At 39.2% G+C, this 19,096-nt stretch overlaps 1 protein-coding gene across 2 annotated transcripts in view; it reads right to left on the bottom strand.

Annotated features, from left to right (window-relative positions):
- Positions 1-19,096, bottom strand: part of LAMA3 (laminin subunit alpha 3) — a 244,360-nt gene that overhangs the window by 108,987 nt on the left and 116,277 nt on the right. For both annotated transcript variants that reach the window (XM_082258666.1, XM_082258665.1), the window contains 7 exons: positions 17,620-17,762; positions 12,709-12,806; positions 9,540-9,693; positions 5,636-5,793; positions 3,894-4,002; positions 2,208-2,305; positions 1,100-1,271 (listed from right to left, as the gene is read on the bottom strand). In XM_082258666.1, the coding sequence (XP_082114792.1) occupies positions 1,100-1,271; positions 2,208-2,305; positions 3,894-4,002; positions 5,636-5,793; positions 9,540-9,693; positions 12,709-12,806; positions 17,620-17,762 (932 nt within the window). The remainder of the gene's footprint in view (positions 1-1,099; positions 1,272-2,207; positions 2,306-3,893; positions 4,003-5,635; positions 5,794-9,539; positions 9,694-12,708; positions 12,807-17,619; positions 17,763-19,096) is intronic.

Here is a 19,096-nt window from a genome sequence, read left to right as displayed (position 1 = left end):
ATTTTGTCATCATAATGTGGGATCACTGTTTTTAGACCAATTCATTTTTGTTTTGTAAAAAAAAATTATATTATTATTATAATTATACAGGATTTATATAGCGCCAACAGTTTGTGCAGCGCTTTACAATGTGAGGGAAGACAATACAGTTACAATACAATTCAATACAGGAGGAATTAGAGGGCCCTGATCGTTAGAGCTTACAATATAGAAGGAGGGTCAAGTGAAACAAAAGGCAATAACCGTGGGGGGTGGGCTGATGGAGAAAATGGAGGTATAGTTGTTAGGTGTGGATAGGATAGGCTTCTCTGAAGAGGAGGATTTTCAGAGATCGCCTAAAAGCTAAAAGAGTAGGAGATAATCGGACAGATAAAGGTAAGGAGTTCCATAGGATTGGAGAGGCTCTGGAGAAGTCCTGGAGGCGAGCATTGGAGGAGGTGACGAGGGAGCTAGAGAGCAGGAGGTTTTGAGAGGAACAAAGAGAGCGATTAGGTTGGTATTTTGAGACTAGGCTAGTGATGTAGCTGGGGGCTAAGCTATGGATTGCTTTGAAAGATGTTGTTAGTATTTTGAATTTAATTTGTTGGGTTAGCGGAAGCCAGTGGAGGGCTTCCGCCCCACTATTAGTCTATTAGACTATTAGTCTTAATTTTGATTCAAAGTGATCATCATGGCATCCTACCATTCCCTCAACATTTTAATCTGTGTGTGCATAGGTGACCCTGGTCTATTAGGATGCTGGAAACAACATTGTGTCCCTGTATACACTGCATTATCCCAGAATCTTTGCTTTAAATAAAGATTTAAAAAAAGGCTTGTGTGATCTAATAATAAGTTGGTATCTGAAATTGTTACATTTACTGTTCATAAACTGCATAAAAACAGGATGGCTAAATTCTTAAATCATTTTAATGGATGCCTTTCAAATCACTTGAAATTAATTTTGTATTTTATAAATTAATAATTACACAAAAGATGCTTCCTGTTTATGACTTAATGAGTACCACAAAAATAAGGAAATAAGTATTTTCTGAAATCCTTAACAAGGCAATAACTGTATTGTAGTATTCTAAAACATATCTAGTTCTAAATGAATTACCCGTGGTGATTTTAGTTGCACTCTGTTGCCTGAGTAACCTGGAAGCCCTGGTCCTGGGACATGTTCTTGTACTATGGGTTTCTGTCTGTCAGGATTTACAGCATCTTTGACAGAGTCCAGGAACAATGCCAGAGGTGGTGTTTCATAGACCGAAGACTGAATGCACGATGGGCTACAAAACAAACAAATAATTACCACCATTGCCTAGTGAATCAATGTTAACTCTATCTAAGTTTTCAGATAAATGCTAAATTTAATAAAGATTAAAAAGACATAAAAATAAATGATCCCATGTATTAAAATAGACCAAAGAGTAACAGGTAGCATTACTGTAAAGTAAGTGTTCCCATTGGAAAATGTACCCTTTATTGATGTCGGTAAATATTAGGAATTTTCCCTCACTTACTGTCCCAGTGACAATGGTCACCAGGACAAATTAAGTGAGTGAATCTTCCTGGTGGAGACAGAGACGGCAATAAATACTTGAATAAAAACTAACAAGATTTATTTCTTTAGATCAGGGGTATTGAATTAAAATTTACAAAGGTCCAGTCAGTAAAATATTCTTCCAGCAGAGGTCCGAATCGCATGTTTGTGCAATGACCGCCCTGTATCCTCGCAACCAATCACCTGCTTGTTAACTTGGATAGCCCCCGCCCTCTGTCTATAGCTTTACTGCCTCCAGCTGTTGGCTCTGTGAGACTGGCAGTGGTGATGGCTGTGGGCAGAACGACTCTAAAGGGTGGGACCGCAGGGGTCCGGATGAGACATTAACTGGGTCCGGATCCGGACCGCGGTCCGCCATTTAGTGATTCCTGCTTTAGATACACTATATTGCTATTTGAATAGATTATTTGAAAGAAAACCTTTAATGAACTAGACACTGTATAGGTCCTTTTTATGTCCTTTATTCTGCATTATTAAACTAGTAACCAGTGCAAAATCAGTAAGCATTTGTACCACAACAGATGAGTTACATGGTTAAGGATAAACCAACAAGGCGAATGGGTCATATGAACACAGCTTTAGGAATAGTTGTTTACACGTTCAGATTTTGATTATAAAATACAATTATTCAATACTAAAAAGAGCTGACATATACGCTTACCTTTGTCCCTGATTACGCCCATAAGCAGCAGTACACTGCACCTTGGGCTCTGCATATTCAATAGAAAACTCCTCTATGGGAACCACACATACAGAGTGCTGAAATACAAAAGAAGAAAACATTGTGAAAAACAGAGAGGAAAAGTAAAAAAAAAAAAAAAAGAAACGTACAAAACAGCTTTTGGTGGTTGAAGGCTGTGACTACCCATTGCAGTCAGCAAGAAGTGCCCTTAACTAATCCTGGCCCCAATAAAAGGTTCCCCAGTGGGGCAGAGCTAAATATCACTTACTGTGCACTGAAGATAACTCCAGATTAAAGTAGTACTACAGACTTAAAATGATTCTAAAGCCTTGTACACACAGGTCAAAAAACATCTAAAAAACCATTGGTCCAGAAGGAACCAGCCGACTTTCGGCCCATGTGTACAGTTGTCTGTTCTACATTAGCTGGTCTTACAACAGGCTTCTGTCGAATGGGCATGCAGGAAAACCAGCCTATGACCCGCATCCGGTCAGCCAGTGCCAATCAGTGTGTTCTGGTGGGCGGGAGACTCCCTGTCAGTGTATATTAACACAACGGGGGAGATAACCACACCACCATTGCTTATGTTGGTATGGTGAACTGTCAGTTTTTTTTCCTTTAGTCTGCTTGGTTGAATGCAAAAAAACGAGTGCGTGTACACAGCTTAAAGGAATTTTTTAAAACTTTTAAATAATAAACATGTCATACTTACCTAATCTGTGTAATGATTTTGCACAGGGCAGCCCCGATCCTCCACTTCTGGGGTCCCCCGCTGCTCCTTCCTTCTGAGTGTACCCATAGCAAACTGCTTGTTATGGGGGCACTCATGCAGGCTTGCCTCCCGCATGAGTGGCTTTGCGCTGTCCCCCGCTTCTCCTCACTGGCTGTGTGGCTAAAAGCTGCAGGAGCCAATGCCTTCCACCGCTGTCTCGATCTCCAGCGCTGCACAAGGTTTTTTACCTTCTACCTTTAGAACAACTTTAACATTTTTATCTTAATGCATTCACAGTAATCACCCCAAGAAAATATGCTACCCCTCCATGCCCAAACACTTACCTGCTGTCCTTGTCACCACCACCTCAGAGATGAATCAGCACAGTTCACAAACTTCCTTGTTCTAGTGGAGACACTGAGGGCAGTAGAGTGAAAGGCTCCTTGCTGCCATCAGTTAAATTACTGGGAGAAGGGAGCAGGGTTGGGGTTTAATGGGCATCATGTGTGTCTATGGATGCGCACGAGTTGGCTCAAGAACCTGATGGAAGCACGTGCGCATGCATGGGTGTATCCATAGCACCCAGCTAGCTAAAGAGGGTACCGATTAGCAATGAAGAAGGGACAGCGCTCAAGGGACCCCCCAGAAGAATAGTAAGGGACATATTTTAGGTAAATGTAATATACATTTTAGATAAGACTGAATCTGTGCTAAAAAAAAAAAGAAAATAGGATTTAATATCACTTTAAGCTTGTATGATCCTGTGTAGCTTTATTTCAGAATAGCAACAGGTGCCTAATCTGTCTGTTTTTTCCTGCAAGCCTGCCTACACACAAAGACTTATTTCAAGGCATTGCACATGGAAATGGCCAACCAATGAATATTATAAATCCCATGATGAGTAGAGGGGACCACCTTATTAGTAAAATTAAAGATTATTAAAGCCAACTTACCAACAAGAAGCTGACTGAAGCTGCTGTCACTTGAATTTCTACCTCAGACAACAACTCAAACGTGGCAATGCGATTCATGCTGTCCACCACAACACTGCGGCACAGAAAGCTAATGCAGAGAATATCATATACTGTTTTTTAATTGATTGCTTATTGTAATATTTTCTCACACTACACGTTATTTTAGGTAAATATTTAAACATACTTAAAAAATTGAAAACTGAACAATTAGTAAATGACAGTATTACAGATCCTAAAATTGAATTTCCTAAATGTAACTATTGGAGCCTATTCACACTAGGATGCACAGCAATGCAATGCACACATTTTAGTGCACATTGTGGCACATTGGGTAAAACCAGCGTATTCAAAATGAATGGACTGTAACACACCTCATTGCACAGAAATTTAGATCAAGCTGAATTATTTGCAACACACCACAACGTCCACCTTGTGTTGTACTGCGCTGCAGTGCACTGTAAGGTAGGCGTGTTCTGGAGGCATGTTTAAGTGTCATTCAAAATGATTATCATTGCAACAATCCATAACTTGCATGCTGCATTACCATGTATTTTGCCACAAAAACCTGTGTAAACAAGCCCTTAGAAAATCAGGAATAGATGTCATTGTAGTGCAAGGCATATACATGAACCAGGAATGTTAAATACGCACAGCATGGAGAAAATCATAAAGTGCAAATTACAGTAACACATGGCAGCCAATCAGAATTCCCTTTACTGAAGTCACAGTAGCACAAGTTTCTGTTTGTTATAGCTATAGCACCTTTTATCCTCGCTGGAATACACGCTGTAAAATACTTTGAGTAAAACTAAAAGAAACATGCCTACTTCAAATGTTTTATATTAATGTATGTAACCCCTATGTATTAGACAGCTGTTATCAATACAAACATCCCTATTAGAAGATTTTTCCTTACTTGGGACAACTCTAAAAATGTGGATATCCCATCATTTTTTATATAGGAGACAATAGTTCCCAGGGCAAAAATGAAGGATGCATGTGATGTTCCCCAGCAGGGACAGTGACAGCAAGAAAAGCCTATCATGCATTTTTACACTTTCCCACTAAATCCAAAAAAAAACCCTCTTTACATACACTTTGGGGTCTATGTATAAAAGGTTTGTTGTGTAAATGTGACAAACATCTGCACAATTAGTTTGAAAATTGCAGTACTGCCTCCATTTTGTGTGGTTCCAATATCATCAGCGCCATCCAGTGGCCACAATATTTTTTTGTTTCCTGATAGAGGTATTTCTGGAAAAAAATGCATTGTGGAACTTACATTATAGGTACTACACATATTACAAAAAACACAGAAATTATCGCCCCTGATTGTGTGGATGTTTGTCATATCAGCACTGCAAACATTTTATACATAGACCTCCTCAACTTCAGATATGTAATTTGCCAAGGTGAGAACAGTTCTTCCTTCGATCTGATTTATATAAATAGCCTACAGCAATTTCCACCTAATGCAGCTTATGGTGGTAGCTGCGCCATGGTCAACCTAGATTCCATTGACAACTTGTCACTAGAACACTGAGAGTGACTGAGGCCCCATTGTGTTATAGTAAGTACATTTTAGGAATGAGAAAAGTAACATTAGTTTTACTAATGCCCAACCTGCCAAGACATTAGTGGAAGTCAAATGATTACCTTAAATAAACCAATTCATTGACTGGTACATGAGCATATGAGTTTGTGAACAGACACCTCTGTACCTGTATTTGCAGTTATAGAGCCTGACTTTGGCTGCAGTAGAAGGGTTACTGGCTGTAAATACATTAAGAATATATTGCTGAGGGTCTTCGTTGGCATATTCAAACACGAGCACATAAAATCCAGCCTTGGGGACATTTACCCGGAATCGGAGCTCCACCTGTAAAGAGCATTCATAGGTTATCTGTCAAGGACATACAGACATATGGCAGTAAGTTGTCTTCTATAAAATCTTACAAAGGTGTGTTTTTTGTACACTAGAACAAGCATCTAAATACATCTACACACCTGACATTTCAGAACTAACATTTAAATGTATTACCCACATGACACATCATTCATATCCTAAAGTGAATGTAAACCAAAACAATGAGCTTCTCTTATTTTCTGCCCTTTTGTCTGCCAAATTTACAGTTGAAAGTGTTTTGTTACATCTATTCGACAAGTGCAACACAACACCTGTTCAATAGGTCAAATTCATTTATTCAGAGCTGACTTGTGCCCTGTACATATATGCTATGTTATCTCAAGGTTCTTATTTTGTACCACAGAACAATTAGTCTATATGTTGCAGAATAGGATAAAGGGAGAGAGTAGCTCTGCAAAAAAACAACTGGGCAGGGCTGACACCATTCAGTCCACAACAAAAAGTGTGTTAACAACCCATAACCGGATCTAGTAGATAAGTGCATTTCTGGCAGATCAATTGCAGTGTATTTTAAGGGATAAATCATGGGAAAATTTGCATGTATTGCAGAGATGTACTGCATGTTTTTTTGCTCCACTTGAAAGCTTGGTGCATGCTGGTTAATTGGTGCAGTATTGGTTTCCTATCAATGTTATTTTGAATTTTTTTATGCATTGGTATTTTTAACTGCATCATTTTACTGTAGGCCAGGCAGGAGCTCTCCGGTTCTGGGTGGACTTCATATGACATCCTTCCAGGATTGTGCCTCATGCATGCCCCATTGGCGCCCCGCTGCTGGTCCAAGTGATTGTGCTGTGACCAATCACAGCAGATCACATGATAATTGTACATAATGGATGGCTTCCATTCATGTCATTCATTGTGTACTATTGTGTTGATCTCTGATTTTTCACAGTGATCACATGGTACAGACAGGGGCAATTACAGTATCTGTACCATATGATTAGCTGTGGTCAATCACAGCTAAGCACAATAGTACACACTGAATTAATGGATTTTATTCAGAAAAAAAAAAAACGGTTGCTTATAACAGAGATAGTCACTGTTATGAGAAATCACAGTAAAAAAAAATCCTGATCACCCTCCCCCCCCTTCCTCAGAGTAGTACAGTGTTACTATGGTATGGTAACACTGTATTTCTATTGTCACAGTATGTAAAAAAAATCATTAAAACATTTAAAAAATGTAATACATTTTTTTTTTCAAATGGAAAAATATTATAAATTTCTTTTCTTTTTTTGTTTTCAGTGTCGGCCACACCAATTATATGATGATGCTGTACTGCACTGGTGACAGTATGTTTAAAAAAAGTGAAAAAACATATTTTTTTAAACTTCATTTTAATAATTATTAGTATTACAAAATATGTTCAAGTATGTTTTCTTATTCCTCCTACTTTACAGAGGAGACTTGACTCAGTGGTGTGGCTTACAAATGTATCTGCAAATGAGTACAACTGAGAATTCTGTTTTAAGAAGTTGCATGTCGGAAATACTTGTGAGTTAGATTCCCTTTGCTGGTTAGCAGACTTGAGTGCTGGGTAATTTTTGCAGTATTCATTTGTGGCACACTTGTTATAAGCTGATCAAGTTGATGTAGTTTGCCCTTTCGGCTCCAATACTGTATGTACAAAATCCTGACAGTGACACAAAGGCTGAAGGGCCCAATTAAATATGTAAATATAATAGGTCACATGTCAAACAAGAAGCCATATTGAAATTTTGTATAAACTCAATTTACTTTTATCATGTGACCTCGATTAATAGCTTAGAGTGCTGCTCCAAGCGCCCACCAGACTGCTCCGGTAATCCACTACCTTCAGGTGCCAGGGTCTGTAGAGCTCATCCAAGCCTGTTATATCAGTGTGTAGAGGTCCTCTATGACTAAGCCCTGTGGGTGGGGCGTGGCCTGGGAGGAGCCTAGGCTGAGGTCGCTTTACATCCTACTTTAGTTCACAGGCTGTCAAGAGTGCGGCGTCTTCAGACTACACACTACTTTTTACATGCCACTGTTAGTTAATCAGAAGTTTTCATGGCTTTGATTTAAGTATTTGACTTTATAGTAGACAGATTTCTAAAGTCAAGTGCTTGGCAACTCTTCCTGAAATCATTTATTAAATGACAAAACAGTGTGTTATATCGTAAACTTTAACCCAAAGACATGCTGTGCAGAAGAATCATTAATTAGCCAAAGTAATGCCGCTCTAGGTGAGTGACCGACTCTCACATGTTGTGAACTGGACTGCACAGCCGTCAAGAATATTGTTGCACCCCTTGGTATCTTTATTGAAGCATTAAATGACATCACAGGTATGACAGGAACATTAAAAGGTGACACGTTTCGTGCTAAATTCAGCACTTACTCAAACCTGAGTCTTACTCAAACCTGGTTTGAGTAAGACTGGAGATTGAGCAGAGAGAGAGGAGAGGTTGGAGAGGAGTAAATGCTTGCTATTTGGGAATGGGGAACCCATATATGAGCGAGGCCTGTGGACAGCATGAATTGGATGAGGTATTTAAGGCATAATACCCCCAAGTAGTGAATCCAGGAAAAGATACAAACTAAGGGCCCCCTAGAGGTAGAGAGAAGGAGGAAGAGGCAAAGACAAATCTGGGAGGACAATCATATACATGCTGTATGACACCTATTTTGATGTGAGAGTTTTGAGAGCACAGAGCACCAGGGTGGCACAAAGAGTATGAAGAGGTCAGGCACCCCACTGAGAGACACACAAATATGATTAATTCAAGGGACTGTCTTTGCACTTTCTTGTATACAGTAACACAGCAAACTGCATCACAAGTGTTGATTTTTTTTTTTTATTGCTATATTGTATCACATGAATTGAATCCTAATCGACTTTACTTTTTGGTTTGGTTTGAGTAAGCACTGAATTTAGCATGAAACGCCCCACCTTTTAATGTTCCTGTCATACCTGTGATGTCATTTTAACGCTTCAACAAAAATACAAAGAAGTGCAGCAATATTCTGGACTTGTGCATGTTACTGAAGCACCATTAATTAGCTGACTGATTTATGTATCAGCAATATTTTCTAATTATTAAAGAGCCATTAAATCAAAAACAGAACAATGATGTGTGACTTATGTGAGTGTACAATATGTGAAATGCTGCATAAACTGTCGGAGCTATATTAAAACCAGTGTTGGGGTAGTTACTCAAAAAATGTAACTAGTTACTAGTTACTTCTGTAAATTGTAATGAGATTACTTTACTAGTTACTGCATTTGAAAAGTAACTTCACTACTTATTACTTTACTATCCTCTTTCTTAATTGACCGTGTAGAAGAAGATACATGACACTCTTTCTGCATAGAGTTTATTGTATAAACACAGGCTTTGGGAAACATGAGAACAAAACCTGAAAAAAACGAATAAAACATAAAGTGCAACAAAAAGTCATAAACTTCATCCCTCTCTATTCTTTGAAATAACGATTGTATCGCACGGCTTGGGTAACGCAGGAAAGAGCCTTCCTATAGCCTAGTAAAGTAGTGTAGTTACCTCCTATAGCCTAGTAAAGTAGTGTAGTTACCTATATTAGTATTGTAACTAGTTACGTTACTTCGTTACCAAAAAAAGTAATGTAGTTACTGTAATCCGTTACTTTGTAACTAGTTACCCCCAACACTGATTAAAACTTGTAATAAATAAATATTCATAAAGAGAGCCTCTTACCTGTCCTCCTGAAATATAAGCTGCTGGAGGGCTCCCGCTGCTTGGTTTCCGAACAATGATTGGCCGATTTATTCCATCTTGTTTGAAGTATTCCATGTCAGGGCCATGAACACACTTAAACCTCTCCATTGGCAAATGCTGATACACAAGACAGCTTAAAAACACAAAAAAAAAGGTTTGAAGTCATATTACAAAATTATAATTACCTTTTAAACTTTTTAATACCAAAGTAAAAAGTGAAAAAAAAAAAGCAATCATTTTAATACGTATGAAAACCCTAACAATAAACCCTTGAACCCCTTTGAAAGCATTTTGTTACATCCATGGGAAAGAGCCTGTGCTCCTTCGGTGTGATGTAGTGTAATTCTGTGGTCCATTGACTTAAATGGAAACGCTTTTAAATCACTTATGTGTCCTATTGTCATAAGATTTCTTAGTCATAGAGCTTTCTTCCCCAGCACAGGAATCGCAGCTGTAACCAAATCGTGTCAAAATTGCATCAAGTCGCACTGCAAATGCACTTAAAAATCGCACTGCATCAGTGAGAATCTAGCCTTAGATAAGTACAGAAGACCTGTAAGAGATGTTGTCCATCTGCCAGGAAGGCTGAGTTTTCTGCTTTATCATTTCATAGCGAGTAAGGCAGAGAGAGGAGAGATTGGAGAGGAACAAACCCTTGCTACTTGGGAATGTAGAACCTATACATGAGCGAGGCATGCAGGCAGCATGAATTGGATGGGGTATTAAAGGCATAATACCCGCAAGCAGGGCCGGGACAAGGGGTGGGCAGGAGGGACGGTTGCCCTGGGCGCAATGGTTTATTGCAGGGATGAGGGGTGCCTTGACCCTAACCCTTAGGGATGGAGGGGGCGCAGTTTGGTATCCTTGCACTGGGCGCTGGATGACCTTGTTCCGGCACTGCCCCCAAGTGATGGATCCAGGAAGAGGTACACATGAAGGGCCCCCTAGAGATAGAGAGTAGGAGGAAGAGGCGAAAACTGCTCTAATCTGGGAGAACAATCATATACATGCTGTATGACACCTACTTTGAAGTGAAAGCTTTGAGTGCAAAGAGCTCTAGTGTGGCAAAAAGTGTATAAAGAAGTCAGGCACCCCACTTAAAGACACACAAAAAGGATTATTCAAGGGACTGTCTTTGCACTTTATTATATACAGTAAGACCCCTTTCACACAGGCTTTCAATCAGGTCCGCCTGTCAGTTTTTTCAATCCGTTTGGAGGATCGGATCTGATAGGATCGGATGAAAACGGACAAGCGGTCCGTTTTCATCCGATCCCCCATAGAGGAGAGCGGGGATCTGACAGGTCCTCTCTGCACACAGAGCGGAGACGGACCTGTCACCCGCCTGCTCAGCGGGGATCGGTGGATCCATCCCCACTGAGCAAAATGTAGTCCGCCGGGTGGAAAGCCCATGTGAAAGGACTCTAACATAGCACACTGCATCACAAATATTGGTTCTTATTTGACTTTCATGCTATATTGTATCTCATGAATTTCATCCTAATGGGCTTTATTTTTAAATCTTTTAAAGATTGAGATGGACACAAATGCATTGTTGTGAAAATAGTTGTACAAATGGATTAGATACCAATTTAATGTTGTGAAAATAATTGCACTAATTATACAATAACCTTAATTTGATTCTGCTAATCTTGAGCACATAATCAGAGCAGTGCAGCATCCACATTGTCATTTTAATTTTCCATTTTTGTTCTTTGGTTTAGATACACTTAAATATCTTCCATGATGAAGTCACATTTTCTGGCCAAAAGCCGTTTTCCAATGAACATAAGTATTGATAAGCAAAACAAGGTGCATGGATCTGCTGCCCTTTACTGTTATCTGTTAATATCACAGTGTTATGTATAATTACTGTATGTATTAGCACTTCTGGGAGGCTGGCTTTGAAAAAAAAAAAAACCCAGAAAGAGGAAGTGGAGTAAGAGAGAAAGTCTCAGCCACATATCCTGTCAATCTAAACCAGAAGAGACTATTATGCAACTAGTTTAACTGCAGCTACCCATTGCTTCTTGAGTGTGTTTCTGAATCCTTGTGACAGACGTATCTCTGTCCTAGTGGTATTATCTCACCTTCACAGTGCCAAATAGCTAGGTCTGAGCTACTGTAAGTATGTAGTGTTCACTTTCCTGTATATTAGTAGGTGAATCTGTTTTTTGTAGTAGAGTTTATATACAGCTCCTAGTATTAATATTTTTTATTGTTAACCCTGTCTCTTCTGCTCTGGAATTCCATAGTTGTTTTAGCTTAAGGCTCAATAACCAGCATAGGCTACAGCCAGGTTAAGCCTCCGACAGTGACTTCTGGTGGTTAAAGGTCTGGTCACATTTCAGATTAGAAACTACTAGGGAGGGACTAAAGTGCAGAGTAGATAGGCGACTCTGAGTTCCAGTGCCACACCACATTTTCTGCATTCCAGGCTGGTTGGACGATAGTAAGAGGATCTCCCCATCACTGCTGATCAGGTCTCTGACACAGACAGACACTGCATCGTTTCATCCTCAGGGGCTCCCGCAACTGCAACATTCATTTGTTGGTAACCTTATTAGCAACTATATATACGCAGATAGATGTGCACAATTCCATCAGGACTTCTTTTGAGCCCTTTTTAATAATACCGGTTTGTACATTGTATGTATGTATGTATATATGTATGTATGTATTATTGATATATTGATTTTTGATCTTTTCTTGTATAAAGCTTGAATTTTTTCCATACTGGTGTGTATCTCTATATTTATGGTTAGTATTGTTTGCTGCTTGCAGTAGTTCTTCTCCTCCCAATGACTTTGATTAGATTACTGGATAATTTCTCAGGAAGTGAATCCCCTCTGTTCACAGAGGTCCTGTCCTGGGTAGAGTCACTGCTAATTTTATTTTCAAACCCACTCTTTTACTTAGTGAAGGTTCTGGCTCTCTTATTTACCTACAGGTTTACCCCAATATCCTTGGGCCATTTCTCATAACCCCCTAAAGAGGGTTACACTGGTCACTGTATGGACACAAATATCCACATTCTATCTTCACAAAGTTTGGCAAACAGTTAAAATAAATAGAATAATATTTGATTATCATTCAGCTTGCTTAAGTATGATATTATATTGAAACTGATTCACAGAGCTATACTCACTTTTCACCAGCAAACCCATTATTGCTGCATGGCTCCACAACTCTTAGCTGTAAAATGGACGCTTCATAGAAATCACTTGGAAGCAACACAAGGTAATCCTAAAACAAGAAAACACACACAGAATGAGATTTATATTTCATAAGAGGTCAATTATTAATGTTTTCACATAAGAGTCACACAGCTTTCACAAATATTTTCCAATTAGGTCCTGTTAGAAAAATGTGTGAATCCTGAGAGAAAAAATGTGTGAATCCTGTATGAAAAATGTATAAATGTGTGTAAATTAAAATACTGTCCCATGGTTGACAATAGATAATGTGCCAAGCAGCACACATTAAAGGATATGTATAGTGGTTTTGAAAATACTATATCTTTCTGTATTCATTGAGATCAGGACCATGAAAACATAATTTTTTTAAATATTTTAGATAATGCAGAGAACATGTAAAACCCCCTTCAGGCTTTATTGCTGTCTGCGTCCCCTCTGGAGAGTTTCTATTTGTACTGATGACCATTGTCACTGGGACTCAAAGTAAAAGGAAACCCTACATTTTAAGCTCCCACCAGAACAAGGATGGAGGGGAAATCTTCCAATGGGGACACCTGATTTTGTGACAACTGTCTTATGAGCTCCTTCACATGGATGGCCAGGAGGTGGTAAAACAGGTGGTTGATTTGCATTTTTACTGTCCACCTACAGGTAAACAGCAGGCTTTGATTGGCGGCCATGGCAAACTTAACTCACAATGCCGAGTTTGACAGGCAGCACCACCTGTCAAACTCGCTTATTAAAGTCAATTAGACTTGACATGTGGTTGCTGTCCAATGTTTTAATACAAAGACCCTGTTCAGATGGAAAAAAAAAGTGTATAAAATTATAAAGCTAAAAAAAAAACTTGCCAACTGCCATTATAGATTTCTTTAACATCAGCTGAATGCAGGAAGTGAGGTAACAGCACAGTTACCAGACGGTAAACAGCAGTAATTAAAAGTGAAAAGCTCTCACCACAACAAGGCACAACGTCTTCGTTCAGTACCTGTTTAATCAATAATGTTTTATTGTTTTGTAAGCACAGCAGGGGAATAGATAAGGGGAGGATCTGGGGGGTCCATCCCCAGCGTCTGTTGTTCTGCAGCTACATAGAGATCTGAACTGGAGGGGGGACTTATACTGGGGGAGGTTCTGCATTGGGAAGGAGATCTGTACTGGGAGGGTGGATGTGTTCTAAGGGGTAGAATCTGTGCTGGGAGGTGATCTGTACTAGGGGAGGATCTGTATGGCAGGTAATGGGGATCTATAATAAACAGGCAAAAAATTTTTGGGGGAGCATACCCATGTATTTCTAAAGCTGCTGCAGCTATGAACCAAAAGACATGTATATTAAAAAAGAATAGCGCGCAAATGCAAAAGAAATAACTACCAAATCTGAAGACAATCCATAAATAAAAATGGGGGTTTGGTCCCACCATATGGCCATATCGTGCTCAAGCCCACTACTGCGTCAAAGTACCCCATTATCAGTGGGTCCTGCACTATCCATGAAAAAGAGATGAATCCAGCCTTTCTAACCTTGGAGATAATACTCCTTGCTGGGAAGGATGTGCAAATGCACTACAGGGTACTCCTCCTATATCCACTTGATGGTGGACACTGATTGAGTACAGGTGTGTGTGGGGGGGTGGGGAGGGTTGCTCAACCTCGATAGTCTGGTCAGACCGAATACATAATAAACAGGCAAAAAATTTTAGGAGGAGTCCCCTGTAGTGCATTTGCACATCCTTCCCAGCAAGGAGTATTATCTCCAAGGGTTAGAAAGGCTGGATTCATCTCTTTTTCATGGATAGTGTAGGACCCACTGATAATGGGGTACTTTGACGCAGTAGTGGGCTTGAGCACGATATGGCCATATGGTGGGACCAAACCCCCATTTTTATTTATGGATTGTCTTCACAAATGGGGATCTATACTGGGGGGAAATCTGTACTGGAGAAGGGATCTGTACTTTAGGTGCTCAAGTATGACTCTCCATCAGAAAGAAAATTACCTACGACTCTGAAGCAGAACAAAATTAAAAAACATAATTTTCTGAAGGAGTCCTGAATTTTAATGGTGTGCGTCAAAATGTAATTCAGTTCTAAAAAAGGTAAAACTTTGGAGACACGGATACATGTATCTTAATAGAGTGTACTTAAAAATCAATTAAGAAGCATTAACTAAATGATTCATAACCAGTTACAAAGAGCTGAGGGAGTAGGTATTTGTTATGCAATACTGAATAAGGAGAAAGAAGTCTCCTCTGCAGTTCAAACATTCTTGGCTTATTACAATGCACAATGCTGACCAGTGTAATTCCAAGAAACCATCCAGCAGTAACTGCTAGCATTTTATATTGACTCCTATAATGGGTAGCCTATGAAACATATTCAAGTTACCACTAAAAAAAAAAAAACAAAAGGAGAAAGAAATAATCTTGAACCTTATTACATACTGTAGTAAGGGGCATTACAAAGAGTTGTTAGAAAAGACACCTTGATAAATAGGGTTACATTAAAAAAAACACAGAGGTGTGGCTGTAGTCTAAGGCCAATTACTACTTTTAAAAAAGAAGTTGCACACAGACTACAGACAAAATAATAGTAAGGGCCCTTTCACACCAGATGCATTGAGACTAAACTGGGCTCCCTTGCCAAGTGCAATCCCAAAGAAAGCAAGGTAAAAAAGAAAACAATGGGGCCCAGGCATTGTATTCTATGGAGCCCAGGCATTGTATCCTGCTGGCATGAAAGGGTCCTAAAATTAAAATGCAGAAAATGTTAAACTAATCCAGAAGCTATGGAAGTCCAAATAAGGGGTGATGGTTAACAGATTTCCCCCCAAACATCTCCCTCCTCCTGATATTCACCTTATCTACAGCACATGTAACCTTTAACTTTTCCCCTCTCACACATACTGTTTCTTCTCTCTGATCAAGCCATTGACCCGTAACCGCCTCGCCCTGGCAGCAGACTAGGGCACCCTGAGTGGCTCACCACAGAAGTGCCTGAACTGATGTACAGTTCTGTTATAATTCATACTTACCTGCCTTACATCTCTATCAGGACTTGCATCCTAACACACCAAAACACATTATGGCTGATGTGCTAAAAGGACTAAGAATGTTAACCTAATAAATTGTGTGCATATTCACCTTGTTTATTCAATCATGTGAAAAGCAAATTCTTGTTTCCTTATTTCATGTTCAAATGACAGAGTGGCCTTAAAGTGAACGGGAATTTGCTTTTACATAGGAACATAGCTAGTCATGTTGAAAAAAAAAAAAGATACAGGTCCATTGAGTCCAACCAATAAAAGAAAAACTGAATAAATAAATAGAGAACCTCCATGAACAGAACCCTATAACCACAGTTAATCCAGAGAAAGGCAAAGAAAAACATTATAAAGCATGGTTCAATTTACTCCAATAGGGAAAAAAACTCCTTCCTGAGCCTCTAATTCAATCAGACATTCCCTGGATCAACAGTCTCTTGTGTTATTACTTATAAATGTTAATTCCCATTATATTCTGTGCATTTAGAAATGTATCTAGCTCTTTTTAAACTTGAATATTTAAACACAATATTCATACAATTTATTGCATGAAGATTCTCAGCTTCTTGAGTAAAGTAGCCTTAGTACCTCTACGTATAAAGAAATCAAACACTAAACTCTGGGTTTGATTTACTAAAGCTGGAGGGTGAAAAATCTGGTGCAGCTGTGTATGGTCACCAATCAGCTTCTAACTCCAGCTTGTTCAATTAAGCTTTGACAAAAAACCTGGAAGTTGATTGTTTTTTTTTTTTTTTGCAGAACTGCGCCATATTTTGCACAAGCCGCACTATGTTCTGGTTGTTTGTGATACCGACAATGGCAAACTGTTTATTAAAATGGAATAGTAATATGTTAATAGCATTGCCAGTTGGAAGCTACCTATCTTGACAACTCAAGCTTCAGCACAACTAACACACAGGGGTTGATTTGCTAAAATGGAAAGTGCAAAATCTGGAGCAGCTCTGCATAGAAACCAATCAGTTTCTAGGTTTTTCTTGTCAAAACTTAATTGAACAAGCTGAAGTTAGAAGCGGATTGGCTACCATGCACAGCTGCACCAGATTTCGCACTCTCCAGTTTTTGTAAATCAACCCCACAGTTATCTCCTGCTAAAAAGGAAAATAGAAAAGGCTCTATTATCTTAGAGATAATAACACAAAAATTAATGTATTTTTTCCATAGCATCTAATGTAAATATTAGGCTGTTGTGAAACGATAAATTACAGTATGCCTTGTGCTTGTAACAGGACATTTTGGGCCTGTTGTATTATAATACAAAGGAGGTTTGACTAGTCTAGTTTTTCTTAATCAGGGTTTTTTTGGAACACTAGGCTTTCTCCAAAGGTTGCTACAGTTTCAAAAGCAACAAGCAATTTCAGCCATTAGATAAGTAACAACTGACCTTTCTAACTACTAACTATCTAACTATTCCTTCCAGTGACTACCATACCGTAAGCTGAAGAAATTGTAACTATTAGCATTGGTTCCCCGAAACCGGAAAATTATTTCTAAGGTTCATTCATGTTAGAAAGGCTGAACTAGACTATCTGTTGGAATTAAATCATGATTAAAGATAAGCTTTTTCCATAATCCACAAAGATGTAACTAAAGTTGATTTTTTTTAATACAAAAGTATGTATGTGTTCCCAGATCATTTTTATCAGTTATCAAAATCTGTTGAAAATCTTTAGGTTTAATTCATTGTCTAGGGAAATTGCAGGGATCCAAGCTGTCTTCCCCATGCTTGTGTACTATGATACAAACATTTCTATATAAAGATTACTAATGTTTGAGTGTGTGTGGCTGGGTGGCAATGAACTTACCAAGAGCACTCCTTCCACTACAATTTTAATGATCCAGTTTCCAGGTGCCAAAGAAAATGGCTCGGCATAACCTTTTCCTGGCACAGTAAGAAATGCTGGCTCTTTACTTGGATGGAACACAATCTCTTTGACGTCCAATGATCCTGTAGATCAGAAATATTTTAAAGCTTTATCCAAAATTTATCAGAATGAGAATATATACATCATTTTTAACACCTTTGCTAACAGAAGTATAACCCAATATATATTACATAACAATTATATACTCATACCGTTTGGACATACTTTGCTATGTATCTAGAACTTTTCTATGTGGTATGAAATAAAACATTTTAGCAAACATTGTCAGGTTTGGGTTTATATTCACATGTCTGGCTATTGTAGATTTATGCTGTAATGTGGTAAACATAAATTCACTAAAAATGTATTTGACCTATTTTGCCCTATATCAACATGATGTAGTTTAAACGTTTGCCCATCTTCATGGATTTAAAGGAGAAAAAACAATAAGAACATGAAGAATTCTGGAATCAGGCTAGTTTATGTACAGTTACTTTACATGCTTGTGATTCAGGTGTAGGTTTGTAGGGTGACCCCCCTATTTTTTAAAATTTTCTATGACAAGGAATCACATACTGTAGTTCACATACAGTAGACTAATGCAGCTCTGTATTCATTAATACATCCGTACACTCTATATTGCCCAACATTTCATATTTCTAGAATGTGTCTGTGTTACCATGAACTTGTAATAAAAAGTATCCTGTTCTCTTTGCATTGCTTCCTTTGTGTAAAAAACAGGAAGCACATCAACCCAGTGTGGTCAATTTTCTTCTTTGCATTCTGCTTGGGAGCACAGCCTACCCATAATCCAATGATCAGACTTGAGCTAATACGCCCCAGTGCACAGCCCATCACAGGGAATTTCTGTGTACTGCTATTTTTCGGTCTACTGCTGACACATCACTCTGAAGTCTCCACACCTACTTCTCTAAGCCCCTCAGCAGTGGTGGCTGGTGCATGATAATTTGGTTGGGGGGACGGCAAATCCACCACCACCCCCCCAGCGGGACGGAGGGATGGACGGACAGATGGCTGGCTAATACACCACCCCCCACCCCCAAACAGGACGGACGGAGGGACAGCCAGCATTCTTACCTCCTACGGCCGTGCGTCTCCTCCCAATGGCCAGTAAAATCGCTTCTCTTTTCAGCCAATCAGGAAAGGGGTCTCACGGCCTGCTTCCTGATTGGCTGGGAGGAGAATCAGTGTGATAATAGCGAATATTAATTCGCTATTGTCATACAACTGGTCGATCTCAGGGCGCAGTGCTCTGCGCCCCGAGCCCACCCTTTTTTGAAGCCTATTAGAGCCTCTGCCTCTGATCAGGTGCTTAAAAAAAAAAACCCTATTGGAATCCATGCATCTGGCGCCCTGCATGTAGATTAGGGGGCCGGATGCATGGATGGAGGGGCGA

The sequence above is a fragment of the Pelophylax lessonae genome (assembly GCF_965119305.1).
Source record: "Pelophylax lessonae genome assembly, chromosome: 5".
NCBI lineage: Eukaryota > Metazoa > Chordata > Amphibia > Anura > Ranidae > Pelophylax > Pelophylax lessonae.
Note: the sequence above shows the minus strand (reverse complement) of the source record. Positions and strands in the feature narration are given on the sequence as shown.